This window comes from Lepisosteus oculatus, chromosome 9 (genome assembly GCF_040954835.1).
Source record: "Lepisosteus oculatus isolate fLepOcu1 chromosome 9, fLepOcu1.hap2, whole genome shotgun sequence".
Lineage (NCBI taxonomy): Eukaryota > Metazoa > Chordata > Actinopteri > Semionotiformes > Lepisosteidae > Lepisosteus > Lepisosteus oculatus.
In genome coordinates, this window is record NC_090704.1 from 36,388,219 (window position 1) to 36,405,459 (window position 17,241).

At 37.9% G+C, this 17,241-nt stretch overlaps 1 protein-coding gene across 1 annotated transcript; it reads left to right on the top strand.

Annotated features, from left to right (window-relative positions):
• The first annotated feature begins 2,564 nt into the window (after positions 1 to 2,564).
• On the top strand, positions 2,565 to 16,822 carry LOC102698150 (myosin heavy chain, fast skeletal muscle-like). Its single transcript, XM_069194485.1, has 41 exons — positions 2,565 to 2,607; positions 2,967 to 3,011; positions 3,746 to 3,961; positions 4,071 to 4,214; positions 4,300 to 4,456; positions 5,176 to 5,203; positions 5,540 to 5,651; positions 5,790 to 5,882; positions 6,011 to 6,074; positions 6,174 to 6,272; positions 6,358 to 6,461; positions 6,560 to 6,698; positions 6,895 to 7,013; positions 7,090 to 7,239; positions 7,369 to 7,539; positions 7,637 to 7,943; positions 8,181 to 8,248; positions 8,372 to 8,459; positions 8,568 to 8,685; positions 8,777 to 8,900; positions 9,154 to 9,290; positions 9,506 to 9,761; positions 10,061 to 10,303; positions 10,397 to 10,573; positions 10,657 to 10,802; positions 10,888 to 10,978; positions 11,060 to 11,449; positions 11,534 to 11,660; positions 11,743 to 11,861; positions 11,948 to 12,144; positions 12,225 to 12,408; positions 12,839 to 13,004; positions 13,228 to 13,352; positions 13,456 to 13,764; positions 13,859 to 14,062; positions 14,157 to 14,282; positions 14,742 to 14,912; positions 15,000 to 15,104; positions 15,191 to 15,286; positions 15,600 to 15,731; positions 16,697 to 16,822. Exons 3-41 carry the CDS (start codon positions 3,758 to 3,760, stop codon positions 16,715 to 16,717), a joined length of 5,811 nt encoding a protein of 1,936 aa, XP_069050586.1. The 5' UTR covers positions 2,565 to 2,607; positions 2,967 to 3,011; positions 3,746 to 3,757; the 3' UTR covers positions 16,718 to 16,822.
• Positions 16,823 to 17,241: the final 419 nt, after the last annotated feature.

The window sequence follows — 17,241 nt, forward strand, 5'->3', positions numbered from 1 at the left end:
TCTTGTTATCCTTAATATTCAGGCTGGTACTGCTATATTTGTTATAGGGGGAAGGAGAATTCAAGTCAAGCAAACTGAGTTGGTCAGGGAAATTGAGGTCTGGGAATAGTTCGGTAGTGATTCAGGTACAGACATACAGCTGAATGGTGTTTGAGACATGGGAATATGTATTCTATTAACGTGCCATTTTCCAAGATTCTCATATCTGATGTTATGAATAACAGAAATCATTATCATTGTAATTATTAATAATTTTCACCTTTCAATAATACCACACTTCTAAAACTTTTTTAAATTAATGATCCCGGGGCCAAGAGATAATTGAAATTAATATTGTACGCAATGACCTTCAAAAGTATCAGTAGAAACTGTGTGCAAGAGAAGGTATCTTTCCCACCCCTTTTGTAAACCTAATGCTTAAAGGTATGTTCACAGCTGCAGTTTGTTTTATTAGTTTGGAATGCTATTATGACCTTAAGGTTAGTAAACATTTTCACATTTGGTTTTTGCCATTCAATTACTTCACAACACTGCTGCTTTTTTTCCCCCCACAGCAACCCAGCATCTCTAGGAAAAGGACAGATATTTATAAAATCATTCAAACATTATCTCTGATGTAACCCAACAGCAGATTGTTTTTCATAATTACTTCTCAAGATTTGTCCAAGACTAAGGAAACAAATAACATTCAATACTATCAGTTGTGTTTACAATCTTTTCTTGTGATTGCCATGCTCTGTAGAAAGCATGGAAACTAAGAAGGCTAGAAGTCTGTTTCTTTCCTTGACCTTCAGGAGCCAAGAACAGTTTCTTTCCAAAAATTTTCATTGCAAGAGTCATTTGACATCGTATACCAGTGACATTTACAGGCTCCCCCACAACCAACTGAAGGTCTTCTTGAGTGTCAGGAAACATCTGCCGTATGAAAGAAGAGAGATCAGGATCTGCTGGGATAAAATTAACTGGTTGGACCGAATGATACCATTTTCAATGTGTTAAGCGTTCCTTTTTTATTCATGTTTTAAGGCCAGAACTTTAAGTCCTTATTATTTTATCCCATTTACATTGTTTTAATCGGAACACAATTTTATATGCATTTTGCAGAACCATAATCTCCCTTTGACAGATGGCTGCCAGTATCGTTTTGTATTTTTGACAGACCTAAATTATTAATAAGGGTGTCAAAATCAGTGATGTAATCCTTTTCTGGATTTATCATTTAAATTTAAAAATACAGTGAATTTATCTTTAACTATGCTTAATGCCAAGGAATGGAAAATAAAGTCCAGCCATTTAATATTTATGGAAATACATTAGTGCAAGCAGCTGTTAATAGTGTTTAAAAACGTGTTCTTGTACAGCACTTGGCAAAAAGCAATAGTACGCTGTAGCCCATTACTTTAGCGTACTAAAGTAAAATAATACATCACTGTATTATAGAAATATGTCAATATACAAACAATATAACTAGTATGTAATATAGCACATCACTATCACATTACTGTGGTGTACTATAATATATCATCACTGCAATGAATTAATGTAGTGTAGTACAGTAAAATAACACCACTGTACACGATTAGTGTACTACAGCAATATTGTACATCACTGAATTGCTACAATGTATTATAGTAACAGCACACCACACATAATACATTATTATAGTATAGTGTACTCCAATCATATACAGTAACACATCACTGCAGCCCATTACTATAGTGTTCTATAATGTACCACATCACTGCACCACATTATTATACTTTTCTATAATATAACATCACTGCATCACATTTTTACAGTGCACTATAATATGGCACATTACTGCATTGCATTATTATAGTGTACTATAGCACATCACTGTAACATTATTGTAGTGTAATTTAGCACATGAAAGCATCAAATTAATGTAGTAATATAAAATACCACTGCTTCACAGTATTTGTACTATAGTAAGCATTTAAGGAAACCTACTTTTAATGCAGTAGATCAAACTATAGTTTAGTGATAGTTGTAAACCACCACAAAGAAGTACAATATAGGAAAACATGGAATAAAAGTCTTTAATGTTCATTTAAAAATAAACAGTAAGAAATGGACACTCATTTTAACCTTTTTCAAGTTACTCAAGCCATATAAAGAGATCTTCATGTGATTTGAAAAGATGAACCTTTTTATACCAGATACAGTATATAGTGTAAAATGCAAAGGAATAATTACAACAACGAGGATGTAGATGAGTAAACAGCAAGCAGTCCAACTCTCATCTGTTTCAGAGAATACTGACAGCAGTTTATGGACATTAATTATGGATTTGGCGTTATTGCTACTGGTCTCATTTCTATAAACATACATGCAATCATTACAAACTATTTTTAAACTCCTGTGGCACAACATCAATACCAACTGTAACCACCCAGATTACAACATCATAAAACCAAGCTTAATTTATTTTAGGGAGACAAAATGGAGATTGACCTCATTAGTGAGACATCAGAACAAAATCTCATGACCAAATAGAGTAGACAAGTATTTGCTGGGCTGGCAAAAACCTCTTAATAAAAGCAGCACTGGAGGGTTTATTCCACCAGTGATCGACAGCTTCAAGTGGTAGGTTGTTTAAGTTTAAATACTGATCACAGTATTTCAGGTACTGAAGATAGGTCCCTGCAGGACTAATTTCACTATGATTAAGAATCTTAATCAGACAAGTTTACAAAAACACATTTATCACTTTCTATTTGGATAAAAACAGAAGAATTCCATTAAAATCTTTTAGATATTGTTGGGCAGAATTTTTTTTTAAAAAGTCTGTTCTAAAAAATAAGTTCTAAAATTTTAAAAACATTCAGAATGCACAGGAGAAGTCTGTATTTTATGTCCTTTGTATACATTTTAAACCTAGGCTAAAGTTTCCCCAAACTAGCACATTAAAATGAAAAACAATGTTTTGTCTTCTCTTTTTCTAGTGTCAAGAGTTGCTTTACCATCTGATTCCTGCACTTGGAGACAAGGTAAGGATTCTTCATGACAAAATAGATCTATAGAAGCACACTTGCGCCTTACAGTGAGAAACAAAATGAAAACCACCTTTTGAAGTCAATGCAGAGTGACTAATGGGTTATAAAGCATTTTCTTTGTTATCTATAGGGATAGTGAATATGGAAAATGGAATTCTAAAACACAAAATTTAGTTCTAACAAAATAATACAAAAACATGTATTTTCGGACCCAGCTCACTTCTACAGCCTAATCCTCTTTCCAAACACTCTCAGCTGCAGACAGTAGGTGAATTAAATGCCTTGAGAGCAGCAAGACTAGTGGAAAAATGGATAGCTTTCTATGATTAATTCTCAAAAAGCCTGAATGAGATTTTAGAGCAGCCCTTTATACAGTATTTTGTGATGCTGCTGATCATGGTTGAAGGAAATGTTGGAAATCATTCTCAGTTGCTGTGTGCACATTAATGAGGGAGACAGCTAACGTTAGTCTATGTATGACATGGTTCCCCATACTCTCTAATGATATTCAGAAATTATTATAATTGGGCTACAGCTTACTGGGACAATGTCTGCTGGTGAATGTCCTCCGATTTCAAGGGTTATAAGAAACGATAGAGTGCAAGATAAACCATCCTGCCTGGCATAATTTTAAACAGGTTCCAGCATCCATAAATATGTTTCCCTTAAATGTTTTCAGTCACACTGTAACTTGAGGAGACTTTTTATGTTGTATTGTTTTTCTCCAGCAAACCGCCATCATGAGTACCGATGCGGAAATGGCGGTGTTTGGCCCAGCCGCCATATTCCTCCGGAAGCCAGAGAGGGAGAGAATTGAGGCACAAAACAGACCCTTTGATGCCAAAACTGCCGTGTTCGTGTCTGAACCAAAGGAGCTGTTCGTCAAAGGCGTCCTCCAGAGTAAGGAAGGGGGCAAAGCCACTGTCAAAACTGAGGGTGGGCAGGTAAGTAACACCTCTGAAGTGCTATTTCACAAATAATAAGTCAAATAAAACACATATCTGACTACAGCCATGAACATGAGCCTATTTATCTCTGAAATTTTGCTTACAGACTCTAACAGTAAAGGAGGATGAAGTCTTCCCAATGAACCCTCCCAAATTCGATAAAATTGAGGACATGGCAATGATGACCCATCTCAATGAACCCTCTGTGCTGTATAACCTCAAAGAGCGTTATGCAGCCTGGATGATTTATGTAAGTGTTTGAATAGGTCTCAAAGTAATTTCCATTCATTAATAATGAATTACTTGTGGTTTAATGTTGACTCCCACTATTTCAGACCTACTCTGGGCTGTTCTGTGTGACTGTGAACCCCTACAAGTGGCTCCCAGTGTACAACCCTGAGGTGGTGGCAGCCTACAGAGGCAAAAAGCGTGTAGAGGCTCCGCCACACATCTTCTCTGTCTCTGATAACTCCTATCAGAACATGCTCACAGGTATGAATCCTGTCTCATCATGATATTGTTCTAGTTTTTCAATAAGGACCCTCAAAGAAAAATTGCAGAAATTAAACACTATACATTGTGTCAAATATTAAAAAAATATTTACTTTAACCACATTTTGCCTCATCTGATATAATGGGATTATATTGCAAAACATTACTATTTGTGTAGGGTTTCCAAGATTTATACAGATACCTGGAGTATTTTGGTATCCTTTCAGTGCATCACAAAGTTCTAGGATGACAACTGGTTTATTGCATTACTGCAACAAAGTTAGCTCACTGGGATTTGGGATAGAGAAACCAAATGACATTACGACATTATTGTTATTACTTGTATGCAATTACTTCATAACTGCAATTACAATTACAAATGCAATTACTTTGTAAAATTACTTGTATGCAAGACAGCGTTGATTGGATGTACAGTGATAACATTACTGCTGTAACACTTACTTTTCGACTGCACCTATTGAACTAGAAAAGAAAACCCTCATCTATTAAGATACGGAAATGTAGTTAAAGGAAGGCTCCAGTGTAAATATGAGAATATATTCTAGACAAGTTAAAAGTCTTGTATAATCTGGAACAACCCTATCTTTAATGAAGTTTCCAAAAATGAAAGAAATGCTATTTTGTTTATTTATATCAGGTGCAACACAACTTGTTAACATCTGCATTCATGTTTAATCTTTATTTCATTCTGTTTGCAGATCGTGAGAACCAGTCTATCTTAATCACGTACGTACTATTGATTTTAAATAAAGCAAACCAATGCATCTAAATGTCTATTCACATGATAAGTCTTTAGGTTTTAATAAGATAAAATCAAACCGAATATTGCACATACTGTATGGGGGGGAGACAAAATTTGAAAATTTATTAGCCTTGTTACTAGAATTTCTGGTGTAGGCTCAAACATGTTCATTTAAATCACAGTAAAATTTCCAAATTTAATTTAGCCAAATTCAAATTACCTTAAATCACAGCCTTTCAGAAATCCAGCAACAGAGTGTAAAAATTTTAACAAAATTCACTGGTCTGCTTAGATCTTATTTTCCTTTTCTTACCCCTCAGTGGAGAATCTGGTGCTGGAAAGACTGTCAACACGAAACGTGTCATCCAGTATTTTGCGACAATCGCAGCTGTTGGTGACAGGAAAAAAGAGCAAACTCCAGGCAAAATTCAGGTAGGAAGTGTTCACAATATTCCTCGATGGGCTCATAGGTATTTGGATAGGTTACTTCTTACCTCAACCTGTTAATATTTGTCAGCTCAGTTCCATTCAGCCTTCTGTTCTTAACACCCTTTTAACTCTCCTCTGTAGGGAACCTTGGAGGATCAAATCATTTCAGCCAACCCTCTGCTGGAGGCTTTTGGAAATGCCAAGACAGTGAGGAATGACAACTCCTCTCGCTTTGTGAGTTAGTCTTCTATTAGTCTCACACGGTGCTGGTATACAGTATACAGTATGTTGTCTATGCTGCAAATGTTTTAGTTGTCTAATTTGAATTATTCTGTTTTAATTAAATTTGTTGTGTATTCAAGGGGAAGTTCATCAGAATTCATTTTGGAACCACAGGAAAACTGGCTTCAGCAGATATTGAAACATGTAAGTTTGCGTCAATATCCCTATGTAAGTTTCTCAATATTTAAATTCAGCTGATAGTATAGACGGTCTGATTGATTACTTTTTAACCAATTTCAACAGATTTACTGGAAAAATCCAGAGTAACATTCCAGCTGTCAGCTGAAAGAAGCTACCACATCTTTTATCAAATTATGACCAACCACAAACCAGAACTTATAGGTAGGAAAATAAGATTTATTAATTTGTAGAATTCTATTTTGATTGCAAATTTAATACATTAATGCAACAATCATATTTCTTACAGAGGCATTGCTTATCACCACCAACCCCTATGACTTTCCTATGGTGAGCCACGGGGAAATTACTGTCGCCAGCATTAATGATGTTGAGGAGCTGATAGCCACGGATGTGAGCTGAATTGATTTCATTCATTTATAAAAAACACTCAGATGTTATTTTAATGCAACAGTATTGGTATAATTTATTCAAGTGTTTCTGTGATTCAGAGTGCCATTGATATCCTGGGGTTCACTTCAGAGGAGAAGATGAGCATCTACAAGCTGACAGGAGCTGTGATGCACCATGGCAACATGAAGTTCAAGCAGAAGCAACGAGAGGAGCAGGCCGAGCCTGATGGCACTGAGGGTGAATAAGAAAGATGATTTAGCAAACATTTTGAAAAAAAATTAAAATGGCATGATGAGTGTTTTGTTTTCATGGACCAAAAATGTAAGTTTTGTTAAACCAGCAAATAACCCTAGTATTACATATAAAGAAAACTTTTGGTGTATGATTGAAAAGACTGATGTAATTATAAGCTTATTTTTGTTTTCTGCTTTAGTGGCTGACAAAATTGCTTATCTCATCGGCCTGAACTCATCAGACCTGCTCAAAGCCCTGTGCTACCCCAGAGTGAAAGTGGGGAATGAGTTTGTGACCAAGGGACAGACTGTTCAACAGGTATAATTTTAACTTCAGTGCATGCCATCATATTCAATAGTTGTAATTTAATTCTTATAATGTAATCATTTATTAGGTCAACAATTCAGTTGGTGCCCTGGGTAAGTCTATCTATGAGAAGATGTTCTTGTGGATGGTTGTCCGCATTAACCAGATGTTGGACACCAAGCAGTCAAGACAGTTCTTCGTTGGTGTCCTGGATATTGCAGGGTTTGAGATATTTGAAGTGAGTAGAAAGGCTTTTTTATGTCTTACAAAATGTTTCTCTTTTCCTATATCTTACTTCACATTGCTTGCTTCAATGATAATTTATTTCCTTTTGCTAGTTCACTCATCATCTTTTGTTCTTTTACAGTTCAACAGCTTTGAACAGCTGTGCATCAACTTCACCAATGAGAAGCTGCAACAGTTCTTCAATCACCACATGTTTGTACTGGAACAAGAAGAGTACAAGAAAGAGGGAATTGAGTGGGAGTTCATTGACTTCGGAATGGACTTGGCTGCCTGCATTGAGCTCATTGAGAAGGTAATCAGTTACATTTAAATATGTATGTATGTTTAAAACAGTTGTACATACATGTCTTTTCCATCACCTGTTCATTTTCACATTGATTATCCAACAGCCAATGGGAATCTTCTCCATTCTTGAAGAAGAGTGTATGTTCCCCAAGGCCACAGACACAACCTTCAAGAATAAGCTACATGATCAACATCTAGGCAAATCCACCTGCTTCCAAAAACCCAGGCCTTCCAAAGGGAAGACTGAAGCCCACTTCTCCCTGGTGCACTACGCAGGCACAGTGGACTACAACATCAGTGGCTGGCTGGACAAGAACAAGGATCCCCTGAATGAATCTGTTGTGCAGCTGTACCAGAAGTCAAGTCTTAAACTTCTTGCTCATCTGTATGCCTCTTACTCATCTGGAGATGGTATGTCTTCCACTAATTTAACATAAAAAATGACTTAGTATTGTATTTGTCTGATGTTTTCACATTAACTTCTGAGATAGAGAAAACATGTTTCTGTGAACAAATTGAATTTAGTAAATGAAATTTTATAGAGTTGATTGCATATGCGGATTTTACTGTACATGATGTTACACGTCACAGATTAATTCATGTAGTTTACACAGATCCTTACTGAGATTTCTGTTCTTTGATTTGAAGACTCTGGTGGTGGAAAGAGGGGAAAGAAAAAGGGTGCTTCTTTCCAGACTGTCTCTGCACTCTTTAGGGTAGGTACATTGGCTTCTAAGCCCTACTGTAATTACATAATTCTTTGACAGCCAGAGTCTACTTATTAGTCTGTTCTGCGCTTTAAAATAAAGATTGTAAAAATAAAATATCTCATGCCACAGGAGAACTTAAACAAGCTGATGTCCACCTTGAGGAGCACCCATCCTCACTTTGTGCGGTGCCTTATTCCCAATGAAACAAAGACTCCAGGTATTAAGCACAGAATGTTAGGAACTTTTGCAATTTATAAGTGTTTGTACTTTCTGTTTTAAAAAAGGTGTAGCATGTCTTTCTAAAAACAACAAATTCTTTCTTTAGGTCTTATGGAGAACTACCTAGTTATCCACCAGCTGAGGTGTAATGGTGTGCTGGAAGGTATCAGAATTTGCAGGAAGGGATTCCCAAGTAGAATCCTGTATGGAGACTTCAAGCAAAGGTAAAAACTTTACTTCTTAGAATGATAAGCATTTTTTTACAGCTGTATAATATTCTGAAACTGTTTAATTTGGTCACTACGTCTCCCACAGATACAAACTATTAAATGCCAGTGCAATCCCAGAAGGTCAGTTCATTGACAGCAAGAAAGCTTCAGAGAAGCTCTTGGGATCAATTGATGTCGATCACACTCAGTATAAATTTGGACACACCAAGGTTGGTACTTGAAAGCAGACTATTGAAAAACTGCTGAAATTCACAAATGAAAGAATAAATAATATAATTTTGGGGGGAATTTGGTTAACTATTATTTGCCTAAGAAAGTTCTAACTGTATTACTATTAATTAGTCAAAAGACCATAAATTAAGTTGGAATTAGTTCACAAGTGGCAGCCGTGGTGCACTATACTGCAGTATTGCACAAGGTCTTCTTTGAATCATCGTCATTATTTCTTTACTTATTTAACAGGTGTTCTTCAAAGCTGGTCTGCTGGGTACTCTAGAGGAGATGAGAGATGAGATGCTAGCCAAGCTTATCACTTCTATTCAGGCTGTCAGCCGTGGCTATGTAATGAGAGTGGAGTTTCAAAAAATGATGGAAAGGAGGTAATATAGAAATTGATGGAAACATTTAAATTAACAGTTGACCACTGCAGAACAATTTTGAAAAAGAAAAGGGACACCGTAGAAAAAATTATATAGTGTGATTGATTCACAAGTTCAAACGTAGGAAACATAACATGTTATTTTAATCTGGCATTGACGAACCGTACTTTATATACTGTATTATGACTTACCAATCATCACTACCCCTCATGCAGGGAGTCCATTTTCACCATCCAGTACAACATCCGCTCATTCATGAATGTGAAACACTGGCCATGGATGAAGCTGTACTTCAAGATCAAGCCTCTTCTGAAGAGCGCAGAGGCTGAGAAGGAGATGGCCAACATGAAGGAAGAGTTTGCCAAGTGCAAGGAAGACCTGGCCAAATCAGAAGCCAGAAGAAAGGAGCTTGAGGAGAAGATGGTTACACTTTTACAAGAAAAGAATGACCTGCAGTTACAAGTGCAGTCTGTTAGTACAATTTTATTATTGTGGTATCCTTAATTCTTTGCAAGAGATACATTGGGGTTAAAAAGAAATCTGATTAGACTGAGTTTTACAGATGTCAAAATTTTATCAGCGTATTTGTTATGGTACTCTCTGAAAACATATTTGAAAGTAATATACATCACGTTAAATAATATTTTTATTCTGTTCATTCTTATATAATTTGGAAGTTTTAAGAAAATCATTTTGCTTTTTGTCTTATTTCATTGTCTTATCTATCCCTGTCCACTGTAAATGCCTAACGGTCACTAATGTATAAACAGGAAATGGAGAGTCTCTCAGATGCTGAAGAAAGGTGCGAGCAGCTGATCAAAAACAAGATCCAGCTTGAGGCCAAAGTGAAGGAGATAACAGAGAGACTGGAGGATGAAGAGGAAAGTAATGCTGAGCTGACAGCCAAGAAGAGGAAACTGGAGGATGAGTGCTCTGAGCTCAAGAAAGACATCGATGACCTAGAGCTCACATTGGCCAAAGTCGAGAAGGAGAAACATGCCACAGAGAACAAGGTTTACTTTTAAAATGTCTAAACCAGGATATAGTTTTAAAATATCTCAGTGTCACTTCAGCATAAAGAAATGCTAAACCTTTAACTCCTCTAGGTTAAAAACCTGATTGAAGAGATGGCCGCGCAGGATGAGGCCATTGCCAAGCTGACTAAAGAGAAGAAAGGCCTCCAAGAGGCTCATCAACAGACCCTTGATGATCTGCAAGCAGAGGAGGACAAAGTCAACACTCTGACTAAAGCCAAGGCAAAGCTTGAACAACAAGTTGATGATGTATGTGGCCGATCCAAACTACACATACTATCTGTATTTTCAAACAGCTTGAACTAAAGTTAATAATGTGTCAATTGTTCTAGCTTGAAGGTTCACTGGAGCAAGAAAAGAAACTCCGAATGGACCTGGAGAGATCCAAGAGGAAGCTGGAAGGTGATCTGAAACTTGCTCAGGAATCCATAATGGATTTGGAAAATGACAGACAGCAGTCTGAGGAGAAGATAAAGAAGTAAGAAGCATTTACCTGAAAGATAAATTTTCTTTGTCTTATATAACTGAATTTAAAAATTTAAACATTTCTTTAATGTTTGCAGGAAGGACTTCGAATTAAGCCAGCTCCTCAGCAAGATTGAAGATGAACAAGTATTGGGTGCCCAGCTGCAGAAGAAAATTAAGGAACTTCAGGTAATATTTCAATATAAAATTTATACTCTGATAAATTACTTGGATTCTGTGATTTAATCTTTATTTAATTTTTTATTTCAGGCTCGTATTGAAGAACTGGAGGAAGAGATTGAGGCTGAACGTGCTGCTCGGGCCAAGGTTGAAAAGCAAAGGTCTGATCTCTCCAGGGAACTTGAAGAGATCAGTGAAAGACTTGAAGAAGCTGGAGGTGCAACTTCTGTTCAAATTGAGATGAACAAAAAGCGTGAAGCTGAGTTCCAGAGGCTCCGCCGTGACCTTGAAGAGGCCACTCTGCAGCATGAAGCCACAGCAGCAGCTCTCCGCAAGAAGCAGGCTGACAGTGTGGCAGAATTAGGGGAGCAGATTGACAACCTGCAGAGAGTCAAACAGAAGCTGGAGAAGGAGAAGAGCGAGTACAAAATGGAAATTGATGACCTCTCCAGCAACATGGAAGCAGTTGCCAAATCCAAGGTACACAAATGGTGTGTCTTTTCTTCTTTAAGGACTTAATCTGTATTTTCCTTAAAAAACTTGACATTTCCTCCTTAATGACAGGCCAATTTGGAGAAGATGTGCCGCACCCTGGAGGACCAACTCAGCGAGATGAAGACTAAATATGAGGAGAATATACGGCAGATGAATGACACTAATGCTAAAAATGCAAGACTTCAGATAGAAAATGGTGTGTACTAAATTTATTTTAAGGTATAAATATTTTGTAAAATGAAGGACTGATCTTCCATTTGGTGTTATTATTTCTTAAGGTGAATATTCCCGTCAGTTGGAAGAGAAAGAAGTTCTGGTTTCCCAGCTCACAAGAGGCAAACAGGCCTTCATTCAGCAAACTGAGGAGATGAAGAGGCAGCTGGAGGAAGAAGTAAAAGTAAGTTTTTTGTTGGTATAAAGGAGACTTATATAAATAAAAGAACAAATATGAATCTGATTTATTAAATACTATTACACCTCAAGGCCAAGAACGCCCTGGCTCATGGTCTTCAGTCTGCCCGCCATGACTGCGACCTGCTCCGGGAGCAATATGAGGAGGAGCAGGAGGCCAAGGCTGAGCTGCAGCGCTCATTGTCCAAGGCCAACAGTGAAGTGGCTCAGTGGAGGACAAAATACGAGACTGACGCCATCCAGCGCACTGAGGAGCTTGAAGAGGCCAAGTAAGATATATTTGCTGTGTTTATACTGATTACTATTATCAAAATATAATTCCTTCCCTGATCATGATCACTTTCCACAGGAAAAAGCTTGCCCAGCGCCTCCAAGATGCTGAGGAACAAATTGAGGCTGTGAACTCCAAGTGTGCCTCACTGGAAAAAACCAAGCAGAGACTTCAGGGTGAAGTGGAAGACTTTATGATTGATGTGGAGAGAGCAAATGCTCTAGCAGCTGCCCTTGATAAGAAACAGAGAAACTTTGACAAGGTATTGTTCCAAGTTTTTGCTGTGTTGTACATCTACTAAAATTGTAAAGGAACACCTTTTAGCAATGTTTTAAAGAAAGCACAACTTGGTTTTATACAAGCTACTTTTATACAGTAGCTTACAATTGTAATCTGTCCCTATCAAAATAATAGAAAGTGGTATATTTCGTTAACATGACCCATTCTGTGGAAAATAGTGGAAATAGTCATGCCTATAATATGTACCATGATACATTAAATAACTACTTTCTTGGGACATTAGAGTAGCAGCAGACCAGGTCCTTTGTGTTATGTTTTTTCTCTTTTTGTCTTGCAGCGTCTTGTCTTTTTCCATTATGCTTAAGCATGTGAAAACATTTTTCACTTAGACTTTCAAAACAATTAAGTTGTTAAGGAAGGATTACATGCACAATTCTTTGTACACACTTCAGGTTTTGGCGGAATGGAAGCAGAAGTTTGAGGAAAGCCAGGCTGAGCTGGAAGCTGCTCAGAAAGAGGCTCGCTCTCTCAGCACTGAGCTCTTCAAAATGAAGAATTCCTATGAAGAGGCTCTGGACCATCTTGAGACCCTGAAACGGGAGAACAAGAACTTGCAGCGTATGTTTTGGAAGATAAAGTAGTCAGAATAACATGATTAATATGGCTGTTTAATCATTTTTGTCACATCTGACTGCTTTTATGGAACTTAATCAGATACTAAATTTTAATTCCTTTAGGTGTGCTATTAAGATGCTTTGAGCTCCACATTTTTTAAGTAATCAGGGAAAGGTGCTTAATCTAAAATAAAAACTGCATTTTATCACTGGCTGTATTATTCCAGAGGAGATCTCAGACCTGACAGAACAGATTGGTGCAACTGGAAAGATAATTCATGAGCTGGAGAAAGCAAAGAAACAGGCAGAGACTGAGAAGATGGAAATCCAGGCTGCTCTGGAGGAAGCTGAGGTATATTTGATTACATGTAGAAAACTGGAATATTTAAAATGTAGAAAGCTGTGATATTTAATCTGTGTATAACTATAATGAATTAATGCATATTGGCAAACAGGCAGCATTAGAACATGAGGAGTCCAAGATTCTTCGTATCCAGCTTGAATTGACCCAGGTGAAATCTGAAGTGGACAGAAAGATTGCAGAAAAGGATGAAGAAATAGATCAGATGAAAAGAAACCACCAGAGGATTGTGGACACCATGCAGTCCGCCCTTGATGCAGAAATAAGGAGCAGAAATGATGCCCTAAGAATTAAGAAGAAGATGGAAGGAGATCTCAATGAGATGGAAATTCAGCTGAGCCACGCCAACCGCCAGGCTGCTGAAGCCCAGAAACAACTGAGGAATGTCCAAGGACAACTCAAGGTACTGAAGAAACTATCAATCTACTCTGAGCCATAAAGATTCACATCCTTTTATTTATCCTCTAATAGTTCTGGTGGCTTTCTGCATTTACCAGGATGCCCAGCTGCACCTGGATGATGCCCTTAGAGGACAGGAGGACCTGAAGGAACAGGTTGCCATGGTGGAGCGCAGGAACAACCTGATGCAGGCTGAGATTGAGGAACTGAGGGTTTCCCTGGAACAGACTGAGAGAGGCCGCAAAGTGGCTGAGCAGGAACTGCTTGATGCCAGCGAGCGTGTGCAGCTGCTGCACTCCCAGGTTGATAACTGACTTTTCTTATTCTTTTTTACAATTGATTTTATTTTTAATTAAAATATATTGCTTATCAGCTAAAATCCTTGAATTCTTCCAGAACACTAGCCTGATCAACAACAAGAAGAAGCTTGAGAGTGACATTGTTCAGCTTCAAGGGGAAGTTGATGATGCCATTCAGGAAGCAAGAAATGCAGAAGAGAAGGCCAAGAAAGCGATCACTGATGTGGGTCACATTATGTGCATTACAATTTTAACTACTTACTGAAACATGCATATAACCTGATATAAAGCCAGACCGCATTCCCACAGCAACAAATATCTATCCATCCATTTTCTAGCCATTTTATCCTGGATGGGACACCAGCCCATTGTAGGACATACATAGACACAAACACAGACACAAATGTACACACTGACACCCTGGCCAATTTTCCCAAAATCCAGTTAACTTACCAGCATGTATTTGGAGTGTGAGAAAACCAGAACACTCAGAGGAAACCCACATGAACATGAGGAGAACATACAAACTCCATGCAGGTAGCACCCTGGGAATTGAACCCAGGGCCCCAGCTCTACAAGGCAGCAATACTAACCACTGCGCCACATGATACCCAACAAAAAACATCTTCTTTCTAAATGAAAGGCATATAATTACTTTGACATTCATGTGAATACATTTCAGGCTGCCATGATGGCAGAGGAGCTGAAGAAGGAGCAGGACACCAGCGCTCACCTGGAGAGAATGAAGAAGAACCTGGACATCACAGTGAAGGACCTGCAGCACCGTCTGGATGAAGCTGAGCAGCTGGCAATGAAGGGTGGAAAGAAACAGCTCCAGAAGCTGGAGGCCAGGGTAATGTTCCATTCACAAAAACTATTCCATTACTATTTTTAAAGATGTACCATAAAATATAAGAACTAACAAAAATTGTGTTTTTAGGTCAGAGAGCTGGAGAATGAGCTGGATGCAGAGCAAAAACGTTGTGCTGAAGCCATTAAAGGTGTCCGTAAATATGAGAGAAGAGTCAAGGAGCTCACTTATCAGGTAACAAAAGAGGTTTTACAGTACATCTTGATCATAAACAAACATGTATATTAACTGTAGGTCTTAATCACTTCTATTCTCTACAGTCTGAAGAGGACAGGAAGAATGTGAACCGACTCCAGGATCTGGTGGACAAGCTGCAACTGAAAGTTAAGGCTTACAAGAGACAGTCTGAAGAAGCTGTAAGTACTACCGTGCAAAAACCTTTACTACTTTATCTCAGACAGCCATTTTTAAATAATTCCTTCAATGTTGAGTTAAAGCTGTAAAACATCTAGAATTCAGCACTTTTGTTTCCTATTGTTTTCTGCAATGTAGTACTCAGTTTTTCCTTTGCAAGTCACTACTAAAATGACAACGTTTTGCAAGATGGTTTTGATAAAGACAATTACATGACTTCATTTTAGAAGCATATGGAAGGAAACTACAAACTAAAACTGAACCTTTATGGAAAACCAATTAAGAATATATTGCTTTGTGCTTTATTACTTTCAGGAGGAACAGGCCAATACCCATCTGTCCAAGTTTAGGAAGGTGCAGCATGAGCTGGAAGAAGCTGAGGAGCGTGCTGACATAGCTGAGTCCCAGGTCAACAAGCTGAGGGCAAAGAGTCGCGAAATCGTCAAGGTATTTACAACAGCAGCTTATCTCACAACCGAATGTATGTGGTTTTGACATGGCTTATCTATTCTTTTATCCAGCATGAATCACAAAGAGCCGCTTGTTGTTTATATATTATTCAGTTTTGTACTATCAGGAAGTAACTGCTAGGGAAGCCACTAAATCTCTGTCCATCCATTTTCTAACTGCTTATCAAATTAAGAGTACCAGAGGATCTATCCCAGCAAGCAATGGGTACACCATAGATGGGACACCTCTCCATCACAGGGCACTGCCACAGACATGCGCACACTCACACTGAGGCCAATTTTCCCAGAAGCCAATTAACCTACCAGTATGTGTTTGGACTGTGAGAGGAAACCGGAGCAGCCAGAGGAAACCCATGCGAACAGGGGAGAACATACAAACTCCACGCAGCTAGCAGCCCAGGAATTGAATTCAGGATCCCAGTGCTGGGAGGCAGCAAATTTACCTACTGTGCTACTGTGTCACCCAATAAATCTGTATCCTAAAGAGAAAATGCATTGCCAATGCAATTTAATAAAGTGAAACTTACTTGCAACTATAATGAAATCCATAAATTCTTACCATTAATCTTCTTCACATGACTACTTAAAAATAAAAAAGCAGACACATCTGCAGCATTTTATTTAACTAACAAAGTCTTCACCAAATCATTGTAAATTCAAGACCTGAAGTGTCCATGTATTATGGTATGGTACGTATGACTAGATATTGTAGCTTGATATCAGACAAAAACGGTTTTTCATTACTCCCAGTCATTATCAAGTAATTCTGCTGTGTTTCTGAAACACCACACCACTTTAAATCTGCCTCAGCCTTTTAATGCCATCTGTGAACTTTCTTTAACACATTACAAAAATTCATAAGAAATGATAATGTACAGAGCTGTCTATTACTGTTGTGAAAATGTGTTAATTGTTTGTTTTTTCTTTCTGTCTTTTTTTAAGAGCAAGGAGGCTGAAGAGTAAGGGAAGGTGACCAGGTGGTGGAAATTCCCACAATGTGAATTTCCCTCAGACCTGTCCTTCTGCTATGAACAGTAGTTGCATGAATAAAGAATTGCTTATGCTGCATTTCTCATTGGCTTGGTTGCATTTTTATTATTTTCAACATTTTAAACATTATCCTTAACAAAGCATAAAAGGGTTCTTGTCAAACACCCATGTACACCAACCTAGATTCATAACAATCTGATGTAGAGGTGTTAGTCTTTCATCCTGTCCAAATTTCCCATTGGCTTTTACCAACCATGGGCTCCTAATAATTCCCATCTATGAATTGGCTTCATCACTCTGTTCTTCTCCCTACTGAGATCTGGTGTGTGGGGACCATACTGGTGCACTATTGCTGCTGTCACATCATCCAGGTGGATGTTGCACATTGGTGGTGGTGGAGCGCCGTCCCCATAACTGTAAAGCACTTTGAGTGGAATGTCCAGAAAAGCGCTACAGTATATAAGTGTAAGGAATTATTATGATGTTCAAATCAATTA

Excerpts from the sequence above, each read along its gene's own strand:
- LOC102698150 (XM_069194485.1), top strand. The coding sequence starts at position 3,758 with ATGAGTACCGATGCGGAAATGGCGGTGTTTGGCCCAGCCGCCATATTC. Across the intron at positions 5,883-6,010 it reads ATGACAACTCCTCTCGCTTT|GGGAAGTTCATCAGAATTCA; the intron begins GTGAGTTAGTCT and ends TGTGTATTCAAG. Across the intron at positions 8,686-8,776 it reads TATGGAGACTTCAAGCAAAG|ATACAAACTATTAAATGCCA; the intron begins GTAAAAACTTTA and ends CGTCTCCCACAG.